The sequence below is a fragment of the Canis aureus genome, chromosome 6 (genome assembly GCF_053574225.1).
Source record: "Canis aureus isolate CA01 chromosome 6, VMU_Caureus_v.1.0, whole genome shotgun sequence".
NCBI classification, from domain to species: Eukaryota; Metazoa; Chordata; class Mammalia; order Carnivora; family Canidae; genus Canis; species Canis aureus.
Genome location: NC_135616.1, coordinates 26,487,417 through 26,510,205, shown reverse-complemented (window position 1 = coordinate 26,510,205; position 22,789 = coordinate 26,487,417). Strand labels below are relative to the sequence as shown.

Here is a 22,789-nt window from a genome sequence, read left to right as displayed (position 1 = left end):
TATGCACAAACTTGCTCCGCAAGCCAAGGCAGCGACCAAGGGGAGCCCCAGCAGGGGAGCCCCAGCAGCCTGGCGGTCTGTTCCATCCACCCAGAACAACCGTAACTTCACGTACACATTAAAAGGTGAACAGGGGATCCCTGGGTGGCGCAGCGGTTTGGCGCCTGCCTTTGGCCCAGGGCGCGATCCTGGAGACCCGGGATCGAATCCCACGTCGGGCTCCCAGTGCATGGAGCCTGCTTCTCCCTCTGCCTGTGTCTCTGCCTCTCTCTCTCTCTCTCTCTCTCTGTGTGTGACTATCATAAATAAATAATAAAAAAAAAAAAGAACAAAGTTTAAAAAAAAAAGAAAAAGGTGAACAGTGTTCTGTCTTGAAGAAAGATACCACGGTCTTTAATTTTTTTAAAGAACCCAGTGTTTGAGAAAAGATCATGAGATGTTCTGTTTCTCAATCACTGCAAATTTCCAAGCACGTGCTCGGGTTCAGAGCGTCTGAGTAGCAGGGCGCCGACCCGGTGACCCGGTGACGACACCCTGGGGCCTCCACGGAATGGACTGCTCCGACCTCCGCCTTTTAGATTTGGCCCAAAGTCCGCGACCGCGCTGGGAATCCAGGCCGGATTTTCGCGCCCGAAGGCGGAAGTAAGGGCGAGCCGGAAGTCCCCCAGCCGCCCGGCGAAAGGGGGGGCGGGGGAGGAGGAAGACTCGGGGTAGGGATGGCGGCTCAAATTCCAATTGTGGCCACCACTTCCACCCCGGGGATAGCCCGTAACAGCAAGAAAAGGCCAGCCAGTCCTTCCCACAACGGCAGCAGCGCTGGGAGTTACGGCGCCAGCAAGAAGAAAAAAGTGTCCGCCGCCAGCTTTACGCAGGTATGCTGTCGCTCGCCGGCGCTGCGCATGCGCGGGGCCGTGCGGGGCGGAGCGCGCGCGCGTGCGCAGAGCCGAGCAGAGCTGGCCGGGACCGGGCCTAGGTGCCGGGCCTTCCAGGTTCTGGAGGTCTCGCCGCCGCTGGACGCGGTCGCTGGTGCAGAAGAAACGTTTTTCCTCAACGTGGGCAAGTGGGCGTTGGGTCAAGCACCACACGCGTTGCATTGCCCTCGAGAGCAGGGGAGGTGGAGGTGCTGTTGCCGACTTAGTGGAATGATCATTCCTTCCCGTCTCGCTAGGTTGAGGCCCAGGACCTCTCTGAGTTTCAGGCAAGCACAAGTCAGCGTGCTCACTTTCGTCCTCTCTACAGACGTGTACCGAGGGTCCGTGAGGTGCCGAGCGCTCCAATGTCCTACGTAGAGGAATACCAAGATGTATTGATACTGATGGCTCCCCTCATTTCTCAGAAAAGTACTCTGTTGACACTCAGTTTCCCCATCCCAAAGTGGTTTGATCTCACTCCATGGAGTCCTTAAGGAGGATTGGATGAGATCATGCCCGGAAGGCCCTGAGCACAGTGCCTGGCGCAGACCTCAGGGCATCTGGGTGACCTAGGCCCCACAGTTCCAGCAGGAGTGATTCGGTTAGGTCAGTGTTTTTCTTGGCTCCTGCATTTTATTTAAAGCAATAAGAGAGCACTGTCCCAGTCACTGTTCTAAGCACTTTCTAAATCCTAGCTCCTTTAATCCTTTTTTTTTTTTTTTTAAAGTTATCTCTACACCTAACATGGGGCTTGAACTTACAACTCCAAGATCAGGAGTTACACTCCACCGAAGGAGCCAGCGAAGCACCCCTACCTCGTTTGATTCTTAAAATAACCTCTGTGTTTTATCTATTTTTTTCAAGATTTTATTTCCGATAGTGCGCATGCGCGCACGCGCACAAGCAGGGGGAGGGACAGAAAGAGAGTAAGAATCCCAGGCTGACTCTGTGGAGTGTGGAGACTGACACCGGGCTGGACATCAGGACCCTGCGACATGACCCTGCGACATGACTCATCTCAAGAGTCAGATGCTTAACCCAATGAGCTACCCAGGCATCCCTGCTCCAGCTTTAAGAGGAAATCATGGTGTTAGTTTTAGAAGTTCCTTTTTTCAAGATTTATTTGAGACAGAGAGAGAGAAAACGAGTTGGGGGGAAAGGTGGAGGGAAAGAATCTCAAGCTGATTCCCGGCTGAGCACAGAACCAATGAGAGGCTGGATCTCACAACCCTGAGATCATGGCCTGAGACGAAATCAAGAATCCCAGGCTCAATGGACTGAGCCACCCAGGTGCCCCTCTTTTTTCTATTTTTAAAGTGGACATAAGTCACTCACTTATTCCCTGACAACTATTATAATTTGTGTTTTCTGTGTGGAGAGAGTTTTTCATTATTGTCCACAATGTGTAACATTGTGCGCCCTACTTTCAGCTCAGAGTTATTTCACGAATCTCTGTTGACAGGCTTCTTAAGGAATTAAGTGCTCTTATTTAACTGACTTTATCAAATATTTGGGTTGCTTCTCACAATTCCACTTTAAGTCACCCAACTACAACATTGCAGTTCTAGATTAGGCTCAGCGATTTGATTCTAGAATACTTTTGGATCGATGTGACTGGGCATTTGATTTTCCAGTGACAAGAAAAAGTGCATTTGTCTTTGTGCCCGTGCTGTCCTTATTTCTGAGTCAGTTATTCAGGCTGCTATGTGGAGAGACGAAGCCATGTATTTGGTGAGTGGACAGTCGCCATAGGCAGGCCTATGCTGCTTTGACAGGGCCAGGTTTCTCCTCCCTGGGACTTGCATCAGCACTTCTGGTGCTGCAAAAAGGGGACAGCCCTGAGTGCTAAGCATTACTTCTTTCCTCTTTGTCGAGTGTTCACATCTCCGGGATGGGGTGGCTCAGCTCATAAAGTCTCTTGGTGTTAACAGTGGCTTAGTAATATGGAAATTGTACATCATTTAAAATTTTATTTTCTTGGGTTCTAGCTTCACGGACTTGATCCTCCCTTTCACTGAAGGCCGCTCCCTCTCATCCCATCACTAATAGGCACCAGAGTCCCAGCGGGGCTGCAGCCCAGGGTGGGGAAGAATGAGGGTGTGGTATCATGCAGGGTGGGGTTAAGGATACACCCAGTTCAGGGCCCAGGGGTGGGTGTTCTTTCGGATCCTGGCCTGAGAGGGAAGAGAGTCCTCACTGTTTCACAGGCAGGATGCAGCTCTGGAATGATGTAGCTCAGTTCTTGTCAGATGGCTTCCTTTCTCTGGCCCCTCTTGACTGTGGCTCTTCCATGGCCCTGCTGACAAGGGAAGGACAGAGGATGATGGAGGGACCAAAGGAGCAGGAGGGGTCCCCTTTGAAACTCAGTGCTTGAGCACATCATCTTTGTTCCCTTGCTGCCTCTTCTCTGGCATGGGGAAATGGCGAGTGGTGATGCAGACTTCTGGCACTTTCTCCCACACCTTCCCCTTCCTCCCAGCAGATGCACCTGTCTGACGGTGCATCCTCTCCCCTGGCAGAGCTCCCAGACCTCCCAACCCACACACACTTGCTGAGATACCTGCTTCTCTTGGTGGCCTCAGGGCAGCACCACCTCCCCAGTCTTGCCTGCCTGCCAGCGCTTTCCCATCTCTCCCTGGCGCCTGGGAATGGCCTACACGAAAGAGCGCCCTGATTCCTGCCCAGGATTTCACTGCTCACACGGCCCCTGGAGCTTATCCACGAGGAATCAGGAAGAGGCATTCAGAAAAAGGGGGAAGAGGCAGTCTCTCTGCCCTTCCTACAGGGGAGGAAAGCTAAGGCCATTTCTTGAGGATAATGGCCACCACCTGGGTGTTTTCTGTGGAAGGTTCTGGAATCACTGTCGGTGACCCTGGGGCCTGCTTCTTCTTTCCCCTCTGGGATCTTCCCCTTGCTTCTGTAGCAGCTCTATTTGCTTACTTTCTCGCAGATGGAAACATTATATAAGCAGTCCTTTTCTTCATGAAACACTACAACAGTAAAGTTGCAACTTAAGTGTATCTGGCCCTGGGAAACCTCTCACTTTGCCTATTTGGCCTGAGCTGTCCCTAGCAATCTGGCTTTTTTGTTCTGAGGAGAAGCTCCTTGTATGGTTCTTAGGGCTGTCTCTCTCTCTCACGTACTTGAGGCCACCTGTCGGCCAGCCTCCTCGTAGTCCATGAGTAGTCCTGTGGCCACCCTAATGAAGCACTAAATTCCTTGAGAAAAAGACCACTTTGCTTCTTCTGACACTGGCCAGTTTCCTGAGACCTGCTCATCTCAGGTTCCTTACAACCAGTGAGCTAGGCTTCCTCCTTCACTCCTGAACTACAGCCTCTTGAAAGAACAGGTGGCCACTCTTCCTGACCCACATGCCAGCTATAGTTTCCTCTGGAGGTCCATGGAGCCCTTGGCTCATTCGCTGTCAGGCTAGCAGCTGGGCCTTCCCCAGGGAAGAGGTTTCTTTTGGCCACTGTATTTTTTTTTTTTTTAATGCTCTAAATATTTCAGTGTGGATTGCCTAAAACCAAAAGCATTCTCATACGTCACAATAGTACAGCCATCAAATTTAGGGAATTAACACTGAAGCAACACTGACACCTAATACATAGACTGGATTCTTGTCTTTGGTCGGGTCCAGGATCCAATCTAGGATCATATGTTGGTTTAGTTGTCATGTGTTTTAGCTTCCTCTTATATAGAACAGTTCTTCGGTCTTTATCTTTCACGACCTGACACTTTGGAAGAGTGCTGGTCATTTATTTCATAGAATGTTCCTTAATTTGGGCTTGTCTGATACTTCCTCATGATCAGATATGGGTAATACATTTTTGGCAAGAGTACAGACGTGACGCTGCCCCTTCTCAGTGATCATAGCATGGCACATGATGGCCATATGTTCTGTTATCACCAATGCTGGCTTTGAGCACTTATTAAGGTGGTGTCTTCCAGGTTTCTCCACTCTAAAGTTATTATTTTCCTGTTTGTATTAAAGTATCCCGTGAGGAGATACTTTGAGACTAGCTTCATTCATTCATCCATAAATTTGTTTATTTGTAACTGCTTTATTGAGTTATAATTCACATATCATAAAATTCACCCTCTTAAAAAATGTACACTTCAGTGGTTTGCAGTCACTACCATCTAATTTTAGAATATTTCCACAACCCCCAAAAAAGAAACCCTCTATTAGCAGTCACTCCCCATTCCCCCTTCCTCCCAGCCCTGACCACCTCTGATCTTTGCTGTAGTTACCTCATGCGAATGTAGTCATATAATATGTGGTCTTTTGTGTCTGCTTTCAGTTCTCATAATATTTTCTTTCTTTTTTAAGATTGATTTATTTGAGAATGGAGGTGGGGAGGAGCAGAGGGAGAGCAAGAGAGAAACTCAAGCAGACTCTGCTCTGAGTGTGGAGTTCAATGTAGGGGCTCGATCTCGTGACCCCAAGATCATGACCTGAGCTGACATCAACTGTGCCACCCAGGTGCCCCTCTGTTACCATAGTATTTTCATGGCTTATCCATGGTATAGCACGGATCAGGACTTTATTCCCTTCTCTGGTTGAATAGTATTCCATGTGTGGATTTACCACACTTTCTGTGTTCATCAGCTGATGGACATGTAGGTTGTTTGCACATCTTAGCTATCATAGGAAATACTTCTATGAATATGCACACATTTTTGCAGACTTTTAAAAAAATTATCTCAGGTATATACTTAGGAGTTGAATAATTATTATTATTATTTGGTCATATGATAATTCTGGGTTTAATGTTTTGAGGAAACACCAAATTGTTTTTCAAAGTGACCTTACCCTTTTCCTTTCTCACAAGCAATGTGTGAGGGTTGCAGTTTCTCCACATCCTTGCCAACACATTAGTGTCTTTGTGGCCATCCCAAGTGATATCTCATTGTAGTTTTGATTTACATTTCCCTAATAACTAATGATGTTGAGCATCTTTTATGCTGGCCATTTGTAGATCTTCAAAGAAATGCTTATTGAAATCTTTTGCTCTTTTTTTAAAATGGAATTTTGTTGTTGGTGTTGGGTGCTAACAATTCTTTATATATTCTGGATCAGTGTTATTTATTTTGTTTCTCAAATTGTCCTTAGCTAGTAGGAACCTCTTCAATCTGGCTAGAGTCCTTTAATAGACCCCATCACTTTTTGAGAGCTGTTATGCACTGAACTGTGTGTCCCTTCAAGATTCACCCCAGTACACCTCAGAACATTACTATATTTGGAGATAGGGCCATTACAGAGGTAAGCAAGGTTAAATGAAGTCATAAAAGTGGATCCCTAATCCAATATGACTGTTGTCAGTATAAAAGAAAGAGACACCAAGGAAGGGGGTGTACAGAGGAAAGGGCATGTGAGGACACAGCAAGGAGACAGTCGTCTACAAGCAGAGGACCCAGGCCTCAGGAGAAACCAATCCCGCTGACACCTTGGTCTGGATTTGTAGTTTCCAGAACTGTGAGAAAATACATGTCTGTTGTTTAGCCCACCCAGTCTGTGGTATTTTTGTCAGCGCTGCCCTAGCAGACTGATAGAGCTATTTTCTTTCTCGAACCACAGCGCCCATTCTGTACTTTCCTGCCCAGCCCTAGAACCAGCTACTTTTTAAAGGATCAGTACTTCTTGGAGAATCACATTTAGAAACCAGGATCTGAGCACAGCTTTGCCTGTTGTTGTTTGCAGCTGTGTCCGAGGAGAGAGCTAGGAAGGAGAGGGGCGTGCTCTCCCCACACCCCCCTCCTCTCTGTATCTGTTTTTCTGCCTGAGCAGAAAAACCATAAAAACAAACAAACAAACAGTAAAGCCGTGAGCCCACGCTGCTAACCACTGATTTCAGTCCAGTAGCACGGCTTCACTCTAGCCTCCCCTCATTCCTTATGTATTCCTCAGAATACACATACCATAGATTCTGATCTAGTTAGATGTGGGGAGACAGAAGACCGAGCCGGACGGGCAACCGCTCTGTGCATTCCCACTCCCTGAGTCTCTCTTCCCTCGTCTGCTCACCTCTCTCTTTTGTCTCTCCTTCTTCTGGTCTCTTGTTCCCTGTTTCATAAAGCTGCTGTTTTTCCTTGACTAAGACATAAATACAAGCTATCAATCATATATCTAGTTTATAATAGATATTGGTCTTAAAACTAGTCAACACAAAATAACATTGATAGCAGGCTGAAACTACACATGGTCATGTTGGTTATTGATTAAATGTGATGGGGAAAATCAAATTTTCCTCATCAAATTGGGCCTCCCAGGATACACATACCTGGCAGAAATGCCATGACCATGAAGGAAACATTACCAGGGCAAGAAAAGTTATGTACAAAATGCTAGATCTTATCTTTGTTATAAAATTAAAACTGACATGGACTAATCCTGATGAAAATAATCTCAGTAAAGCATAAATGAAAATGGGAAAATTGGAAACTATTTGTACCATATAGAAAATGACTCGATGGCTTTTGTGCCAGAAAATACAAAATGCGGGAAGGAGGGGTAGTGAAAGGTAAGGGTGGAGAGGAGGCCAGGATGTGTTTCTCATCTCCAGGTCATTGGGACCCACTGGCCTGCTATAAAGTAGGGGAGCCCCGTCACCCCATCAGGCTTGCATTTAAGAATGCCTCACTGTGCTGGAGAGAAGGAGTGGGCAAGTTGTGCCCCACAGAGCCCCTCCTCTGAGGTAGCGAGCTGAGGAAGCTGCCAGATGAGGGCCAAGGGCTGTGGGAAGGACTCCTGGGAGAGGAAGGGAGGAGGTGAAAGAGGAAAGAGAGCAACAGGAACACTTCTGGCTGCAGATGGTGGGAAAAGGTTGAGAAATTGGAGGCTTCTTAGTTCTTACAGGGTTGAGATTGAGCTGGGCTTTGGAAGAGAAAAAAGTTAGGAAAGATCATGAAGCGTAGGGGGGGATAGGTAGAGGAGCATGCCAGATGGATGAGGTGGTGTGGACAGAGGAGGAACACAGGCTCACGTGCAGAAACCCTGGCAAAGCATCTGGGAAGGTGTTTGAGAGGAGACCATTCAGAAAACTACTGCAGCAAAGTGACTGGCCTCTGTGGCCCCCCCATGGATGTCACTGCAGGGGTGGGAGTGGGGGTGATGGAATAGACACACTCACACACACACAACCAGCACCTGCATACACTGCTGCTGGAAGTGTCAAAGAAGGCAACCATTTAGGAAAATGAGTTGGCAGTTTCTTATAATGTTAAATATGCACTTAGCATATAGCCCCACCATTCCACTCCTATGTATTTACCCAAGAGAAGTGCAAACACAGGTCCACACAAAGCCTGGTACAGAATATTCACAGAAGTGTTATTTATAATAGCTGAATACTGAGAATGCCCCAGGTGCTCATCAACAGAAAATGGATAAACAAATTGTGGTATATCCATACGGTGGAATACCACTCTGCTGAGGGCACACAAATATGGTCAAACAGATTACTGACCTCTGCAACAACATAGAGAAATCCCAAAAACACTATGCTGAACTAAAGAAGCCAAAGACAAGAGTACATGCTGTCAGATTCCATTTGTATGAAGTCTGAAAATAAGCAAAAGTGGCATGGTAGAAATCAGAACAGCGGTTGCCCCTGAGGGTGGAGGGTACTGACTAGGAAGAGGCATGAGGGAACTTTCTGGGATGATGGGGATGTTCTCTATCTCGATAGGGACATAGGTTAACCGAGTGTAAAAATTTGGCAAAACTCATGAAACCTACACTTAGGATCTGGGTATTCCACTGTATGTAAATTATATATCAATTAAAAATAATTTATTGCAGTCTAGGAAGACTGGAAATTATGTTAAAAATCAGACGTGATTTTTTACTTTGGTTTATTTTTTCTTGGTGATGATTAACTTGACAGGTTTTTTTGTTTTAAAGCATTTAGCCTGCTTGTCGGGGTGCAGCCCCTGACCGGTGGCCGCCCAGCCTCCTCTCCCTCTACTCTCCTTCCTACGAATGCTTATGTCCTGTTGCTCCCTTGAAGCATAAGAGCTGGAGCCCGGGTTCTCTGGCTGATGACACCCTTACAGGGGCTGGCCCCCCCCCCCTTTTTTTTTTATCTCAATGTTTTAAGGCACAGTTTGACAAGATCAGGAGGAGCAGGGAAGATGTGTTGCGGAGATGGTGAGGACTTTGGAATTGGCCCCACCTGGATGTGAATCCAGAGGTAATCACTGTGTGGCCTGGAGCCCATACCCCTGAGCCTCAATTTTCTCTTCTGGAAACCAGGGGTAAGAGCAGTTGTCAGAGTTCAATGAGCCGGCTTTGGTAGGACAGCCATCCCTACGGCTTGGCACATGGGGGAACCAGGAAGCGAGGCAGCTGGGGCCTAGCTGTCTCTCCTGTGGCTTCCGCACAACAGGTAGTGCTCCCAGTCTGGCGTGCCCTTCTCTGGTGCAGGCCACCCGCTAGGGCTCTGGGGGCACTGTCTTCCTTCACATGTCCTGTGGTATCATCTTCTTGTCAGGAGCCAAGTTAGAGAGTTCACCTAGAAGAAACTGACCTCAGACAATCCTTATTATGTTTTAAGGGTATCAGCATGGAAGCCATGAGTGAGAATAAGATGGTGACCTCTGATTTCAGCACAGGACCTATGGAAAAAGCTGCCAAGCCATTGCCATTTAAGGATCCAAACTTTGTGGTAAGCTTTGAGGTATTTTATAAATTAAAAAAACAGCCACACCCCAGCTTCTGATCCTGCTGGGCCTGCAGCCCGGTGGCACTGATGTCCTTCTCTGCCTTGGGTTGTTAGGAGAGGGTGGAGGCAGAAGGAGGGCCCTTCTTGTTGCTCACCCAGTGGGCCAGTTCCCCCTGGTACAACTGGTTAAAGGATACTATTTTGAGGGTGGGTCATTTCCATGATTGCTCACCATCCCTTTTCATTGGTCTTACGTAAGTTTTAGATGAGGCTTAAAACAATGAACTAAAAGAGTTCTCATTAATTTAAGTAAATCTAACTTATGTTGCTGTAAAGCAGAAATAGGTTACTCTTCCTTTCATTCTCAAGAGCTATAGTAATTACAGAGATTCATATTATGTCATTAGAAGTTTGTTTTTCATCAGTTTTAAAAATACAGTATTACCAATGCCTGCAACAGATTTTGGTATTCTTTTCCATTTTATTTGTCATTTTTATAGAACAAAAAAGAAAAGAAAATTCCAGAGGGCTTGCCATGCGATGATTGAGGCTTGGGTTTTCCAGGAGCTCCAGTAATTTGCAAGGCAGTGACCTGCCCTCAGAAGGGCAGTTGAGGTGTGATCATGAGTTTAAATCTAACTTTGTAATAAATTTAAAGTAATGGGAAAATTCATAAGTGAATTCTGTTTAGTCCCAATAAAGGGTGTGACTTGCTATGAGCAGGTAAAAAAAGGACAACCGGGATCCCTGGGTGGCGCAGCGGTTTGGCGCCTGCCTTTGGCCCAGGGCGCGATCCTGGAGACCCAGGATCAAATCCCACATCGGGCTCCCGGTGCATGGAGCCTGCTTCTCTCTCTGCCTGTGTCTCTGCCTCTCTCTCTCTCTGTCTGTGACTATAATAAATAAATAAAATATTAAAAAAAAAAAAAAAAGGGCAACCACCACCACCCTTTTATTTCTACTTCATAATCAGCTACCTCATGGGTTTTGATAATCTGAAAGTTTATGTCAGATTAAAGCGTACAGTGTAATTCTTAAACAACAACCCTTGGGGGTACAAATGAGCTCACAGAATGAGGGGTGTGTTACAGTGATGAATAAGTATCATTCAGATCCTGAAATGGCAGGCTCCACTGATTTTTGTCTCTTCTGATGCACGTCTCCAATCCCAGCACTCTGGCCACGGCGGTGCAGTCGCTGGCAAGAAGAACAGAACCTGGAAGAACCTAAAACAGATCCTCGCTTCTGAAAGGGCATTGCCGTGGCAACTGAACGATCCTAACTGTGAGCTGTCTAGAGCTTTCTGTGTGTGTATAATGTTCAGAGGAGGAACCGAACCTACCTACGTTACTTGCCTGTGTTTGCATTAACATAGGAAACAGCTTGTGGTTCGGAGCTGGGAGAGTAGCATCCGCATTGGGGGGAGGGAGACAGTGTAGGGGGGTTCCCCACAGCAGGATCTGTGCTGAACCTGTTTGTGTTGGCCCCGGGCTTGTGGCTGTTAGAGGCACCGCTAACATTTCAATCTATAGGAAAAGGTCCTGATACAATACTACAGGTGTTTCTGTGAGACAAACTTCTTATTCCAGAGTCTATTCTGAAAATTTATTTCCAAGAACTGGGTTGCCCAAGGTATAGGAGGGTTTCTGACCACCATCTTAAAGGCTGACCCTGTTTTACTGTCTGTACTGTTGGTCGTCAGAGTAAATGCCTTATGCTGCAAGATCTTCACAGTTGTGTAAAGCACTGTTAGATGTTCTGTTCAACCTCACTGGAAAGTACAGGTCAAAGTTCCCTCCATGTCCTGTCCTGCAGCACATCTCTCATGAGGGTGACTCAGATGGGTGACAAGTGAGCTAGTCAGTAGTCTGGGTGTGGACATTCCGGTGTCCGGACGCTCAGATCCAATTAGTGGGTTGTCTGGCATCGCCCACAGTCTGTGCAGCCCTCAACAGTGAGAGTGGCCTGTGGGCAGATGAGCTTTCCAGTGCTTCTGCTGGAGTAGAGGGGCCCCAGGACAGGGCAGAGCTTGCTCCAGAGCCTGCACCTGGTCTGTGACATACTGTGTTATTTCCCCAGAGAATTCTGTGAGGACTTAATCACAGAATGAAAACTTCAGAAATATTATTGAACAGCATTTTAGGAGAAAAAAGGAAAGGGATCTGAATATTTTAAAGCCAGCTTATCTTATTTTTTTTTCCTCTCCCTCTAGACTTCAGTATTGATGCTCCTCCCTCCTTTAAACCAGCTAAGAAGTATTCTGATGTCTCTGGTCTTCTTGTGAGTATAATTACATCTCTAGGTCTCATAGCATTGAGTTGAAAAGGAGATTTCACACTACTCTTTTGCCAGTGTTGATATGCAGACCCTGCCTGGAACCTGCATACTCTGAACAGGTGACAGGTTTGTGGTGAAACACACATACTTATTGTAGAGTGGCTGCAATCTGGGGCCTCCGTGTGAGCAGCTCGGAGGGCAGATTGCTCCAGAAAGTGAGAGACCTGGGTTTCACCTCCCCTTCCTCTGCTTGTTAATACATGAGAGAATATAAAAGAAACAATTCCTTTTTTTACTACTGGAGTGTAAAAAATTTCTCATATTTTAGAGATGATTGTACTTTAAAAAATATTTTTGAACCAAAATGAGGCACTTCACTTTCCAAAACTCAAATCACTTAAATGATTTATATTTTTATGAAAATGTACAGCTCTAAACTGAAAAAAACTGACTAAACTAATGATATACATTTTATGCTGGGAAAGATGTTTTTCTTATATTTTTGACAATAATGTTAGTTATTCTTTCTGAATCAGTCGTATGTTGTAGCTTCTCACTCCACGCAGTGCACACTCGTGTGTCCTACAAACTTTTTTTTTTTTTTTTTTTTTAAAGAAGGTTTCATGCTCAGTGTGGAGCCCCTATGTGGGGCTTGAACCCATGATCCTGAGATCAAGACTTGAGCTGAGATCAGGAGTTGGACACTTGACCAACTAAGCCACTCAGGCACCCCTGTACTTGAAACATTTTAACATAGACCCTTAAATACAGAGATTGTAAAAAACAACAGGGAGAGTAGAAGTACTTTAACATGGCATGTGCGTGCGTTCACCTGTGTGTGGTAGGTTCTTCTGCCATCCATTCAGGGCAGGTATCTCCTAACCTCGGAGGGGACTTCACCTTTATGAGCAGTGTTATAGTCTTACACTATCTTATCTCCTGCCTGACAACAGTCACCTCGTATATTTGACCCATTTTAATAGTTGTTTATAACAGGAGAGCTAGTCTGGCAGCCCCAGATGGACATTTCTCCTTGTAGAAGCCATGGTTTATGGGCAGACTTAGAGGGTGGTCTCTTAGGAGGTAGCTTTATCCCCACCAGGGTAGCTCATCTGCTAGTGCAGTGGCTTACACACATGAGGAGGCATGAGAATCATCTTGAGAGGCATTGTTCCAGGCCCCTTTATGCCCTGGGCAAGGTCTTGTCATGTCATACATAACCTAAGCCACTTACCCACTGTATATAAGAATTAAGAAATTTTGGTTTTGGGATCCCTGGGTGGCGCAGCGGTTTGGCGCCTGCCTTTGGCCCAGGGCGCGATCCTGGAGACCCGGGATCGAATCCCACGTCGGGCTCCCGGTGCATGGAGCCTGCTTCTCCCTCTGCCTGTGTCTCTGCCTCTCTCTCTCTCTCCCTGTGTGACTATCATAGATAAATAAAAATTAAAAAAAAAAAAGAAATTTTGTTTTTTTAAATTTTTTTAAAATTTTATTTATTTATTCATGAGAGACACAGAGAGAGAGGCAGAGACACAGGCAGGGGGAGAAGCAGGCTCCATGCAGAGAGCCCAACGTGGGCCTCAATCCGAGGTCTCCAGGATCACACCCTGGGCGGAAGGCAGGTGCTAAACTGCTGAGCCACCAGGGCTGCCCAGAATTAAGAAATTTTGAATATACAAAGAACTCTACCAAATCATTGAAAGACCGTCCCATACAAGGACTGACTAAAAGGATATGAAGACAGTTATAAGGAAGACATATAGATGACAAAGAAGTAGATATTCAGCCTTACTGATAATTAGGAAAAAGACTCAACAGGGAAGAAATGAAGACGTTTGATTATAAACGTCATCAACATAGAGAAACAGAAATCCTCATACACAGCCCTTTTGAGGTGGGAATAGTTAGTCTGGATTCTCTGGAGGACATTTGGTAGTACCTTTTGAGACAGAAAAGCTAAAGCCTATGACCCAGCAATTTGCCTTCTAGGCAGCTCCCTAGAGAAATAGTGTATACAAGGATGATGAGAAAATGGGATTATGAGCAAAATATTGGAAACAAAATAAAGATCACGGGGTGGAGGTGTTCTCATACTAATCTGTGAGCCTGATGAATATGTAACAACAGGGGTAAACTTGCAAGATGTATTATTTACTGAAAGGTGCAAAGCAACATAAGCAGCATGGTATCACTAAAGCAAAAAACAATATACACAAAAAAATAGTAGGTAATTTCTCTGGGGTGTTTATATCTGTGTGTAAGGGTATATACAAACGAGGTCTGGAAGGGTGCCTGCGTACAGTGGTTTCCTCAGGGAGAGACAAGGACTTTTGAATGGTAGATGGTTGGAAAAAGGGACTTGAGGCTTATTCATAACGTTTTCTTTCTTTCTTTCTTTCTTTCTTTCTTTCTTTCTTTCTTTCTTTCTTTCTTTCTTTCTTTCTTTCTTTCTTTCTTTCTTTCTTTTTTTTTTTTTAGAGGAGAATATGTCCATTTGTTACTTGTGTAAATTAAAGTTGCATCATTAAAAAATAACATCCAGCTCATGCTTACACTGACTCACCTGTTCTCGGCTGGCCAAATGGCTGTCCGCTGTGCGTGGGCATGGCAGGAAGGCATTCGGGGTCACACCTGTGTTTAGCCCTCGTGACAAAGCTACGGGAAGTGCCGTGGCTCTGGGTAAGATGGGGAGAGCAGTGAACCCTGCCTGTTAACCTTGCGGCAGGGGAGGCCTTACAGCTGTTCACTGCTGCCCTGCGGGAAGGCGGCCCTTGTTTTATTCAGGCTCCAGGGATGGAATCTAGGGGAGGGAAGACTGGAGGAGTGCAGTTCTTTACTTGTTCAACTCTGGGGTGTCATTGGCATCCTCCCTCTGTTCAGAATACTAGGTCAGGTCTGGTCTGTGCAAGCTTTTGTTGGTGCCAAAACAGCTCTGTATCGTGCCTTATTTCTTCAGCCTTCTTGGCACTGAGGCCTGAACTTGGGCGGGCTGGCTCTGTACAGTTTGGTGGTAAGAGTGAGGCAGCCATGAAAACAGAGCCAGGGCAAAGCCGGTTCCTATCTGGAGGCCAGATGATCAAAGCCAGCCACAGGGACCTGCAGCCCTGCTTGGAACTCCGGGGAGCCTCTCCTGCCAGTCAGTCCATCCAACTGCCTTGTGGCCAGGAGTTCTCGAAAGGGACTTGTTGCTCTTTTTCCGTGTAAGCCTCTTTAATGTTCCTGTCATTAAAGGAAATGTGGGACAGAAAGGCAAGATCTAGACTAAGCTGAAGGACCAAGGTTTTATTTTGTGGAGAGCTTTAATTAATCATGAGGACTAATCTTTCCCTGATGCACAGACGGTAACTACCTTAGGGAGATCCCCTGAGGCAGAACTGAGGGCTCTGTAGGCTGTGAGAGCCCTGTGACCAGGTTCCTCTCAGCTGTTGCTGCTTCAGCCTCCTCTCCCTTCTTCAGTGATGGCACTGCCACTGGCGGGGTCCACACAGGTGATCAGCACTGCAGCACACTGCCTGCCCTGGAGTACCCGGCCATATCTGTCTAGACTTCCATGTCATCTTTTATACTTTTTTAAAGGGAGTGCCAACTGATTCACCCTCATGTTTTCTTTTCTTTTTTAGAATTTTTTATTTAAAATTAAATTTGCCAACATATAACAGCCTGTGCTTATCCCATCAAATGCCCTCCTCAGTGCCCGTCACCTAGTCACCCCATCCCCTCCACCCACCTCCTTCCACAATCCTTTGTTTCCCAGAGTTAGGAGTCTTTCATGGTTTGTCTCCCTCTCTAACTTTTCCCCATTCAGTTTCCCTCCTTTATCTTATAATCCCTTTCATTATTTCTTATATTTCCCATATGAGTGAAACCATATGATGATTGTCCTTCTTTGATTGACTTATTTCACTCAGCATAATACCCTCCAGTTCCATCCAGCCCTCATGTTTTCTGTTTCAAAATCTGTAGAAGCCTTCTTTAATGTTCCTGTCATTAAAGGAAATGTGGGACAGAAAGGCAAGATCTAGACTAAGCTGAAAGACCAAGGTTTTATTTGTGACTTGAGGTATACAGTAAGTGAATTTTCTTCATTTTGCACATGGGGAAAACAGACCAAAAGAGAATTTTGATAGGTCAGTGAGAAGTGAGTTTTCTTTTCTGTGATTGTCCTGGTCGTTTGTTTGTTCATTCATTCATTCATCACTCATACAAACACTACCTGAAGGCCCACTGTGCACTCTGCACTCTGAGGAGCAGTGATGCCGATGCCGTGATAAGCAAACCACAGCGTTCCTGTCTCCTAGGGCCTCTCAGCCTAGACTTTACTCAGAGTCATGCAGATAACAAACGGAAAAGCAAGAGAGATAAGCATTCCACAGGAGACAGATATGGGGAGAGTGGGAGGTGGGGAGCAGATAAGGCTTCCCCATGAGATGACTGGGGGCTGAGCCCTGAAGGATGAGCAGGCAATTATGGATAGACTGGGCCCTCCCCAGGAAGGGGCGAGTGGGGTATGAATGCAGGGAGGAACTGAGAGCCATGGCAGCTGAAACCAGAGTGGGGACGTGTGGCTGAGAAAAACGCCTGGGAAGGAGGAGGGCCCAGGCCAGCTGGCAGAGTCTGAGGAGGCATGCTGAGGACTTGAGAGGACCTACTGAGATTTCACACAAGGAATGACATGACCAGAAGTGCTAGTTGTGAAGATAACCTTGGTTGCAGTTGTAGGGTGGCGGTCCCTTCCACCGGGAGAGTGGGGGTGGGTGGCCCATCCAGCACTGCGATGGAGCCCAGGGAGTGGCATGGGGAGGGTGAGGAGGAGGAGGAGCAGGAGAGGAGCAGGCAGGGGTGTAACAGGGTGGGGCAGGTGTGCCTTGCCAGCCTCTGTTCCTTGCCTTGGGGGATGGAGCTGAAACATCTCTTTGAAGCAGGTGGGAGTTTGAAGACAGGGACCAGGGATCATCACAAATTCCATTTTGGCCCTGTTCCCTGGAGCCCTTGTAGCACCTACCAGAAGAGTCCTAGTGTATGATGTGGTTACTCCTCTTCTTCCTGTCCATACCCTGAAGTATTTCTCAAGTCTGGGAAGATTAACAAGTCTTTGACAAAAAGAGCAATTTAGGGGCACCTGGGTGGCTCAGTGGTTGAGTGTCTGCCTTCAGCTCAGGTTGTGATCCCGGGGTCCTGGGATCAAGTCCCACGTTAGGCTCCCTAAATGGAGCCTGCTTCTCCCTCTGCCTGTGTCTGCCTCTCTCTCTCTGTGTCTCCCATGAATAAATAAATAAAATTAAATTTAAAAAAAAAAAGCAATTTAGTGTTCTTGGTGACAGAGTAAGACAAAATGAAGATATCTCACTTTAAGTAAAATAGAAAAATTTTTTAAACTTAAAACATTCACCACCACCACCACTGTTCTGCCTTTCTCTGCCTGTTTCCCACCCAGGCCAACTACACCGACCCCCAGAGCAAGCTGCGCTTCAGCACCATTGAAGAGTTTTCCTATATCCGGAGGCTGCCCTCTGACGTCGTCACTGGCTACCTGGCCCTGAGGAAGGCCACAAGCATCGTTCCCTGAGCCTTGAGAAGTGGAGATGAGGTGGAAATCTGTTTCAAAGGCAAATTTTGGACTCATGGTTTTGTTTCATGGAAACAAACTCATTTTGCTGTCAATCTGGAAATGTCAGTGCTGTGCCTTGGAAAGAATGTTTGGCTTTAATTTCAGGGTTGTTTTTTTTTTTTTTTCTTTTCTGTGTTTTCCCTCCAAGTGTGATATTTCCTGTTGAATTAAATTATATTTCAGTTGTTGCCTCAAGTAAAGTTGTTTGACAAGAAAATACAAAATTGTGCTTTTCACTTAACCCATGTACATTCCAGAGTTTTTGCTTCAACATTGTAAACCCTCTTATAACACATTTAAAGACTGTACAGTGAACCCTGACAACAGAGCTGGATTATTCCTAGTCCCAGTGACTCCTGCTTTAGAGCAAGTTAGCTTTTCTTTTTGATCAGAATGCTTAGAAGAGGTTCCAAAATTGGGACTGGAGAAGAAAGAGCTGCGTACTCGCCCTGTTGCACTGGGCCCGCCTCTCTTCCCAGCCTCCAGAACTGAGAGATGTGTGTCTGTTATGGAAGCCACCCAGTCTGGAATTTTGTTATAGCTGCTTTTGCTGGATAACATACAAGCCCCAGCCCCACTTCTGGAGTATGAGGTGTGAACACTTCTTCCAAGAAGGGCTTTTGTCTTAGAACAGGATGCCCCTTTGACAGAAGCCTGCTCTGGAACAGCAGTCTTCTCATAGGAGGAGAGCAGGGGAGAGCGTGGAGACATACTCTGGGCCTCTGCACCCACTCCCATATCTCTTCAGGAACAGTGGAACTAGACCCCGAGGCTTCTGGGCCTGAGCTGTCTCTGCTTTGGGGCATTAGGAGGCCAGGTGCCTTTTCTTTCTGAGGGAATGCCCCTCCTGCAACCTCTCCTGGCTTAGAGAAAAGAAAAACAAAGCTGGGAGAGCAGCCTGCTGGGCAGGTGGCAGCCTCCCAGAGCTTGGCTTCCTTTTCTTCGGTACAACAGCCCCCGTGTCACCCCAGTAAACCAGTGGTGAGAGTGGAAAGAGTGCTGGGTGGCTCCCTTCCCATGGAAAGGGACTAAGGGAGGGCCAGGAGAGGTAGGACCCTTTCATAAGTTCAGGCACCCTGAACATTTGAGCCTCTGGTGCACGGATCCTCAAACCTGAAACCCAATGTTAAAACTGAAGTTCTCTGAGCGACCAGAGGCTGCTTCTTGGGCTCCCACTCTCGCTCCTGCACTTGCTGCCAATAGTCAGCCTTGGAAAATCCTCCAGTTTCCCTTTTGGTGGAAATAAGGCGTAAGTGAGCCAAGGGTCCTTCCTGTTTCACTTCCACCTTCTATTATACAAAGAAAACTTGGGGCAGGTCCACTTCTTTTCCATGAAGGCCCCCAGGTGGATAGTGTCCCACTATCCAATTTTAGCCATTTCTAGAAATGGAAGCTCTAATCATTTCTAAGACTTACTGCTGGGCGCTACCTCAGCCCTAACTGTTGAGCCTCTCCTGGGCCAGGGTCCAGGATGAAAGAGAATCCCTGCCCCGTGCGTGTCCATCATGGGGGCCCACAGACTGGAGCTCCTGCAGGCCTCAGGGCTTCTGGGGTATGTGCACATGCACACATGTGTGCTGTGAAACCTCTGTCACGGTCACCTGGGACCCATTAAAAAGCAGATTCCTGGGCCACACGCTAGACTTCTGACCCTAGCAGGGAGTGGGACCCAGGCATCTGCATTTGACAAATAGCCCAGTGTGAATTTGACATGCAGAAGTATGAGGAGAACCACCTTCCACAGGCGCAGGGAAGCATATGTGCCGGACACGACACTTGGCTCCCTTCTTTCCTGTTCCCCTGCCAGGCTTTCCTTGCCAGGCCCTGAGCACAGGGCTGAGTTCCAAAGATCAGGTCAGTTCACCCTGAGCAACAGGGGTCCAAGCTGAGCCAAACTAAGCTTCAAGCTGTGAACACTTCAACAAGGAGTCCAGGCAGGTAATTTTGTGCTGAAATAGTCCTTGTCCATTCCTGGCCCAGAGGTCTCAGCCTTGGCTACCCATCAGCATCCCCTCCGTTTTGGGGTAGGGTGGGGTGGGTGGGAAGGTAGGGCGAGGTGTAAAAAATACCCAGAGATTCTGATTCAACTGGCTTGAGCTGGGGTCTGAACACAATATTTTCAAACTCCCCAGGTGATTTTTTTCTAAGATTATTTATTTATTTATTCACGAGAGATACAGAGAGAGAGGCAAAGACACAGGCAGAGGGAGAAGCAGGCTCCATGCAGGCAGCCCGATGTGGGACTCTTTCCTGGGATTCCAGGATCACGCCCTGAGCCAAAGGCAGATGCTCAACCATTGAGCCACCCAGGCGTCCCTCTCCAGGTGATTCTAATGTGCAGCCAGTGCGGAGAACCCTTATTGCTCTAATTACAAAGTGGATATTTCACATGGGGTGTTTTTTTTTTTTTTTTAAGATTTATTTATTTGAGAAGGGGAGAGAAAGTGCACTCATGTGCACAAATGCAGAGGGAGAAGTAGGCTCCCCACTGAGCAGGGAGCCAGATGCACGGCTGGATCCCAGGACTCTGGTATCATGACCTGAGCCAAAGGCAGATGCTTAACCTACTCAGCCACCAGGTGCCTCTGGGGTATGTTTTATAATCCACAGATCATCTGGCTCTTTGCAGGGCCATGGGGAGTGTGTGTGTGTGTGTGTGTGTGTGTGTGTGTGTGTGTGTCTTTAGGATTCCTTTTCACACAGCATTCTAGCCCTGGAGATTCCTCCCCTCTTCTTTCTGGTCCTGTTCCTACCCAACTTCAGGAACATATCACCTCCTGCCTGGATATTTTCAGTGTCCTCCTAACTGCCCTTTCCAGTGGTCTGATCCCCACCACTCTGCTTTCCCCTCCACTGGCAGAGGGTCTTTCCTCAACTTTAGATGAGAACTTGACTTTGCCCATCATGGGATGTCCACAGGTGATTTGTCTCAGATACCTTGTCAATTCTGGCATTGGCCTGTAGTATCCGAAGGATACTCTCAGCCCTTTAAAAAAAGAAAGCACCAGCTGAAAAATCAGATTGTTTTCATAAAACTAAACTGAGGTTCAATCTGTTCTGAATGGAGTTTGACTCTTTCTCAGTATCTGTCTGATACTTGTCTTCACTTTAAGAGGAGAACAATCTATTACTGCACATAGATTAGAACCTCTTATAATGTTGGAAAATGCTCTCTAGAGCGCATGTGGATGAGAGGGACCCATTTTGCTCCTGTCTCCCAAGTTAAAGCATACATTCATCTGGATTTTGAATTTTGTTTTATAATTGGGCCAAAAGTGTTTTCAGTGAGAAATCTTTTATTTCTGAATCCATGGCCATTGGAAAAAGACATCACACTCTGGATGCTGCTTCCAGTGACCTATAACTTAACTTAGTAAAAAGGATAACAAAGGAAATGGATGGAGTGAAGAACCTGACCAAATAGGACAGGTACCTTGGGAAGAGATTAGAATGATGTCCTCTTCCAAATGCATGAAATGATAACTGTTATTTAAAACAATGTTCTCTCTGATAGGAAATGTGTAGGCCTCATTTGGATACTGATTCAGACAAAAAAGACTTAAAACATTTTCGAGACAATTGGAAATTTGGTATGTGATGATATTTAGGAACTCTTACGAATACTGTTAGCTGTGATAATGGTATGGTAATGTTAAAAGAAAGGATTCGTATCTTTTAGAGACACATACTGAAATATTTATAGGCAGAATGATATGATCTCTGGGATTTGCGGCAGGACAATATGGGAGAGAGGAAGTGGATCGGAGTAGTGCTGAAACAAGATTGGCCAGGAGTCAATAATTGTCGAAGCTGAGTGATGGGTACACGAAGGTTCATTATACTATTCTGTTTTCATATGTGTTTGAATTTCTCTATAATAAAATGCTTTTTATTTATTTTTTAAAATATTTTATTTATTTATTCATGAGAGACACACAGAGAGAGAGGCAGAGGCACAGGCAGAGGGAGAAGCAGGCTCCCTGCAGGGAGCCCGACATGGGATTCGATCCCGGGACTCCAGGATCAGGCCCTGGGCTGAAGGCGGTGCTAAACCTCTGAGCCACCCTGGCTGCCTGCTGAGCCATCTGGGCTGCCGAATAAAATGCTTTTTAAAAGAATATGATGTTTTGGGGCACGTGGCTAAGTCGGTTAAGTGTATGATTCTTGTGCTCAGCTCAGGTCTTGATATCAGGGTTATGAGTTCAAGCCTTGGACTGGGCTCCACATTGGGCATGGGGCCTTCTTAAAAAAAAAAGAAGGAAGATGATGACCATGATGTTTTTAATACTAAAAATTTAAGTAAATTTTTAACCTAAAATTGGCGGTCTGCCTTAGCTTGGCACTGTGGATGCTGGCAGTCTGAGGACCGCTGCCTGGGTGGCATGCGATCTTGAATAGACAGGATACCCAGATCCTAACGCATTTCACAGAGGACACATTGGAAGAAGCATGTGAGGCCTTGAGTACTCTGGGGTCGGAGAGTGCCATAAGAGTAGTTCCTGGTGTAGGCTGCAGTGGGGACCAGAGACATCAGCGTGGAGGGTCTCTTGCTGTACAAACCATCTGTGCTCGAGCAGGTTTGGGGTGCACTGGAATGACTAACTACGGTTTGAGAAAATACTGGTTGATCTACTGCCCAGAGACACAAAAATCGCTACTGCATCTGACGCAGAAGTACACCCCGAGGGCCCCCCACTGCCCTGCTGGGTGAAATTCCTAGTGTGGCACCCACCGCAGGGAGCCCAACAGCCTGGGTTTGAATCTCATTTCTGTTACTAATTCTCTGGTCTTGGGCAAATTGGGAACTAACTCTCAAACTGTCAGTTTCCTAATTTGTAAAATGAGCATAATGGTAGTATCTGCTCCACATGACTGCCAGGATGGGATGAGGAAATGTCAGAAGAGCATTTAAACACTGTTCCTGATGGGAGACTCCTAATTCTGGGAGACGGGCTGGGGGTGGTGGAGGGGGAGGTGGACGGGGGTAGGGGTGGCTGGGTGGTGGGCACTTGATGGGATGGGCACTGGGTGTTACTCTATATGTTGGCAAATTGAACACCAATAAAAAATAAATTTATATAAAATAAAATAAACACCGTTCTTGGCCCACATGCCAACAAGTGTGAACTGGGATCATCACTCACTTACCTCCCTCTGGGCTCTGCTTTAGAAAGACAGACCTTTTCCTAAGTCATCAATATACTCCTTCTGATTCTCTTTTTCTCTGTTCTTTTAAAAATTTTTTAAATTCATTTTTTATTTTTTCTCCTTTCTTTCCCTTCTAGAACTCTTAGATTCAATATTTGCAGCCCACTTGTCATAACTGA

General features: G+C 46.4%; 1 protein-coding gene and 1 long non-coding RNA gene across 5 annotated transcripts in view; one reads left to right on the top strand and one right to left on the bottom strand.

Moving 5' to 3' along the window:
• The first annotated feature begins 638 nt into the window (after nucleotides 1-638).
• INO80C (INO80 complex subunit C) lies at nucleotides 639-17,686 on the top strand. Of its 4 annotated transcripts, none has more exons than XM_077900486.1 (5): nucleotides 639-872; nucleotides 9,470-9,580; nucleotides 10,750-10,884; nucleotides 11,790-11,857; nucleotides 17,289-17,686. In XM_077900486.1, exons 1-5 carry the CDS (start codon nucleotides 717-719, stop codon nucleotides 17,392-17,394), a joined length of 576 nt encoding a protein of 191 aa, XP_077756612.1. In that variant the 5' UTR covers nucleotides 639-716; the 3' UTR covers nucleotides 17,395-17,686. The 4 variants fall into 4 exon arrangements, with proteins under 4 accessions (XP_077756612.1, XP_077756611.1, XP_077756613.1 ...); XM_077900485.1 differs by having other exon boundaries at nucleotides 641-872; nucleotides 10,750-10,861; XM_077900487.1 differs by lacking the exon at nucleotides 639-872 and adding an exon at nucleotides 956-1,198 and having other exon boundaries at nucleotides 10,750-10,861.
• Nucleotides 1,771-22,789, bottom strand: part of LOC144315636 (uncharacterized) — a 73,319-nt gene continuing 52,300 nt past the window's right edge. The window contains exon 4 of the long non-coding RNA XR_013381367.1: nucleotides 1,771-3,210. This is a non-coding gene — a long non-coding RNA (uncharacterized LOC144315636). The remainder of the gene's footprint in view (nucleotides 3,211-22,789) is intronic.

Bases quoted from the DNA above. Each gene is read 5' to 3' on its own strand.
- INO80C (XM_077900485.1), top strand. From the start codon at position 717: ATGGCGGCTCAAATTCCAATTGTGGCCACCACTTCCACCCCGGGGATA. The intron at 10,862-11,789 runs GTGAGCTGTCTA...CTCTCCCTCTAG, and splicing joins GCAACTGAACGATCCTAACT to ACTTCAGTATTGATGCTCCT. The intron at 11,858-17,288 runs GTGAGTATAATT...TTTCCCACCCAG, and splicing joins CTGATGTCTCTGGTCTTCTT to GCCAACTACACCGACCCCCA.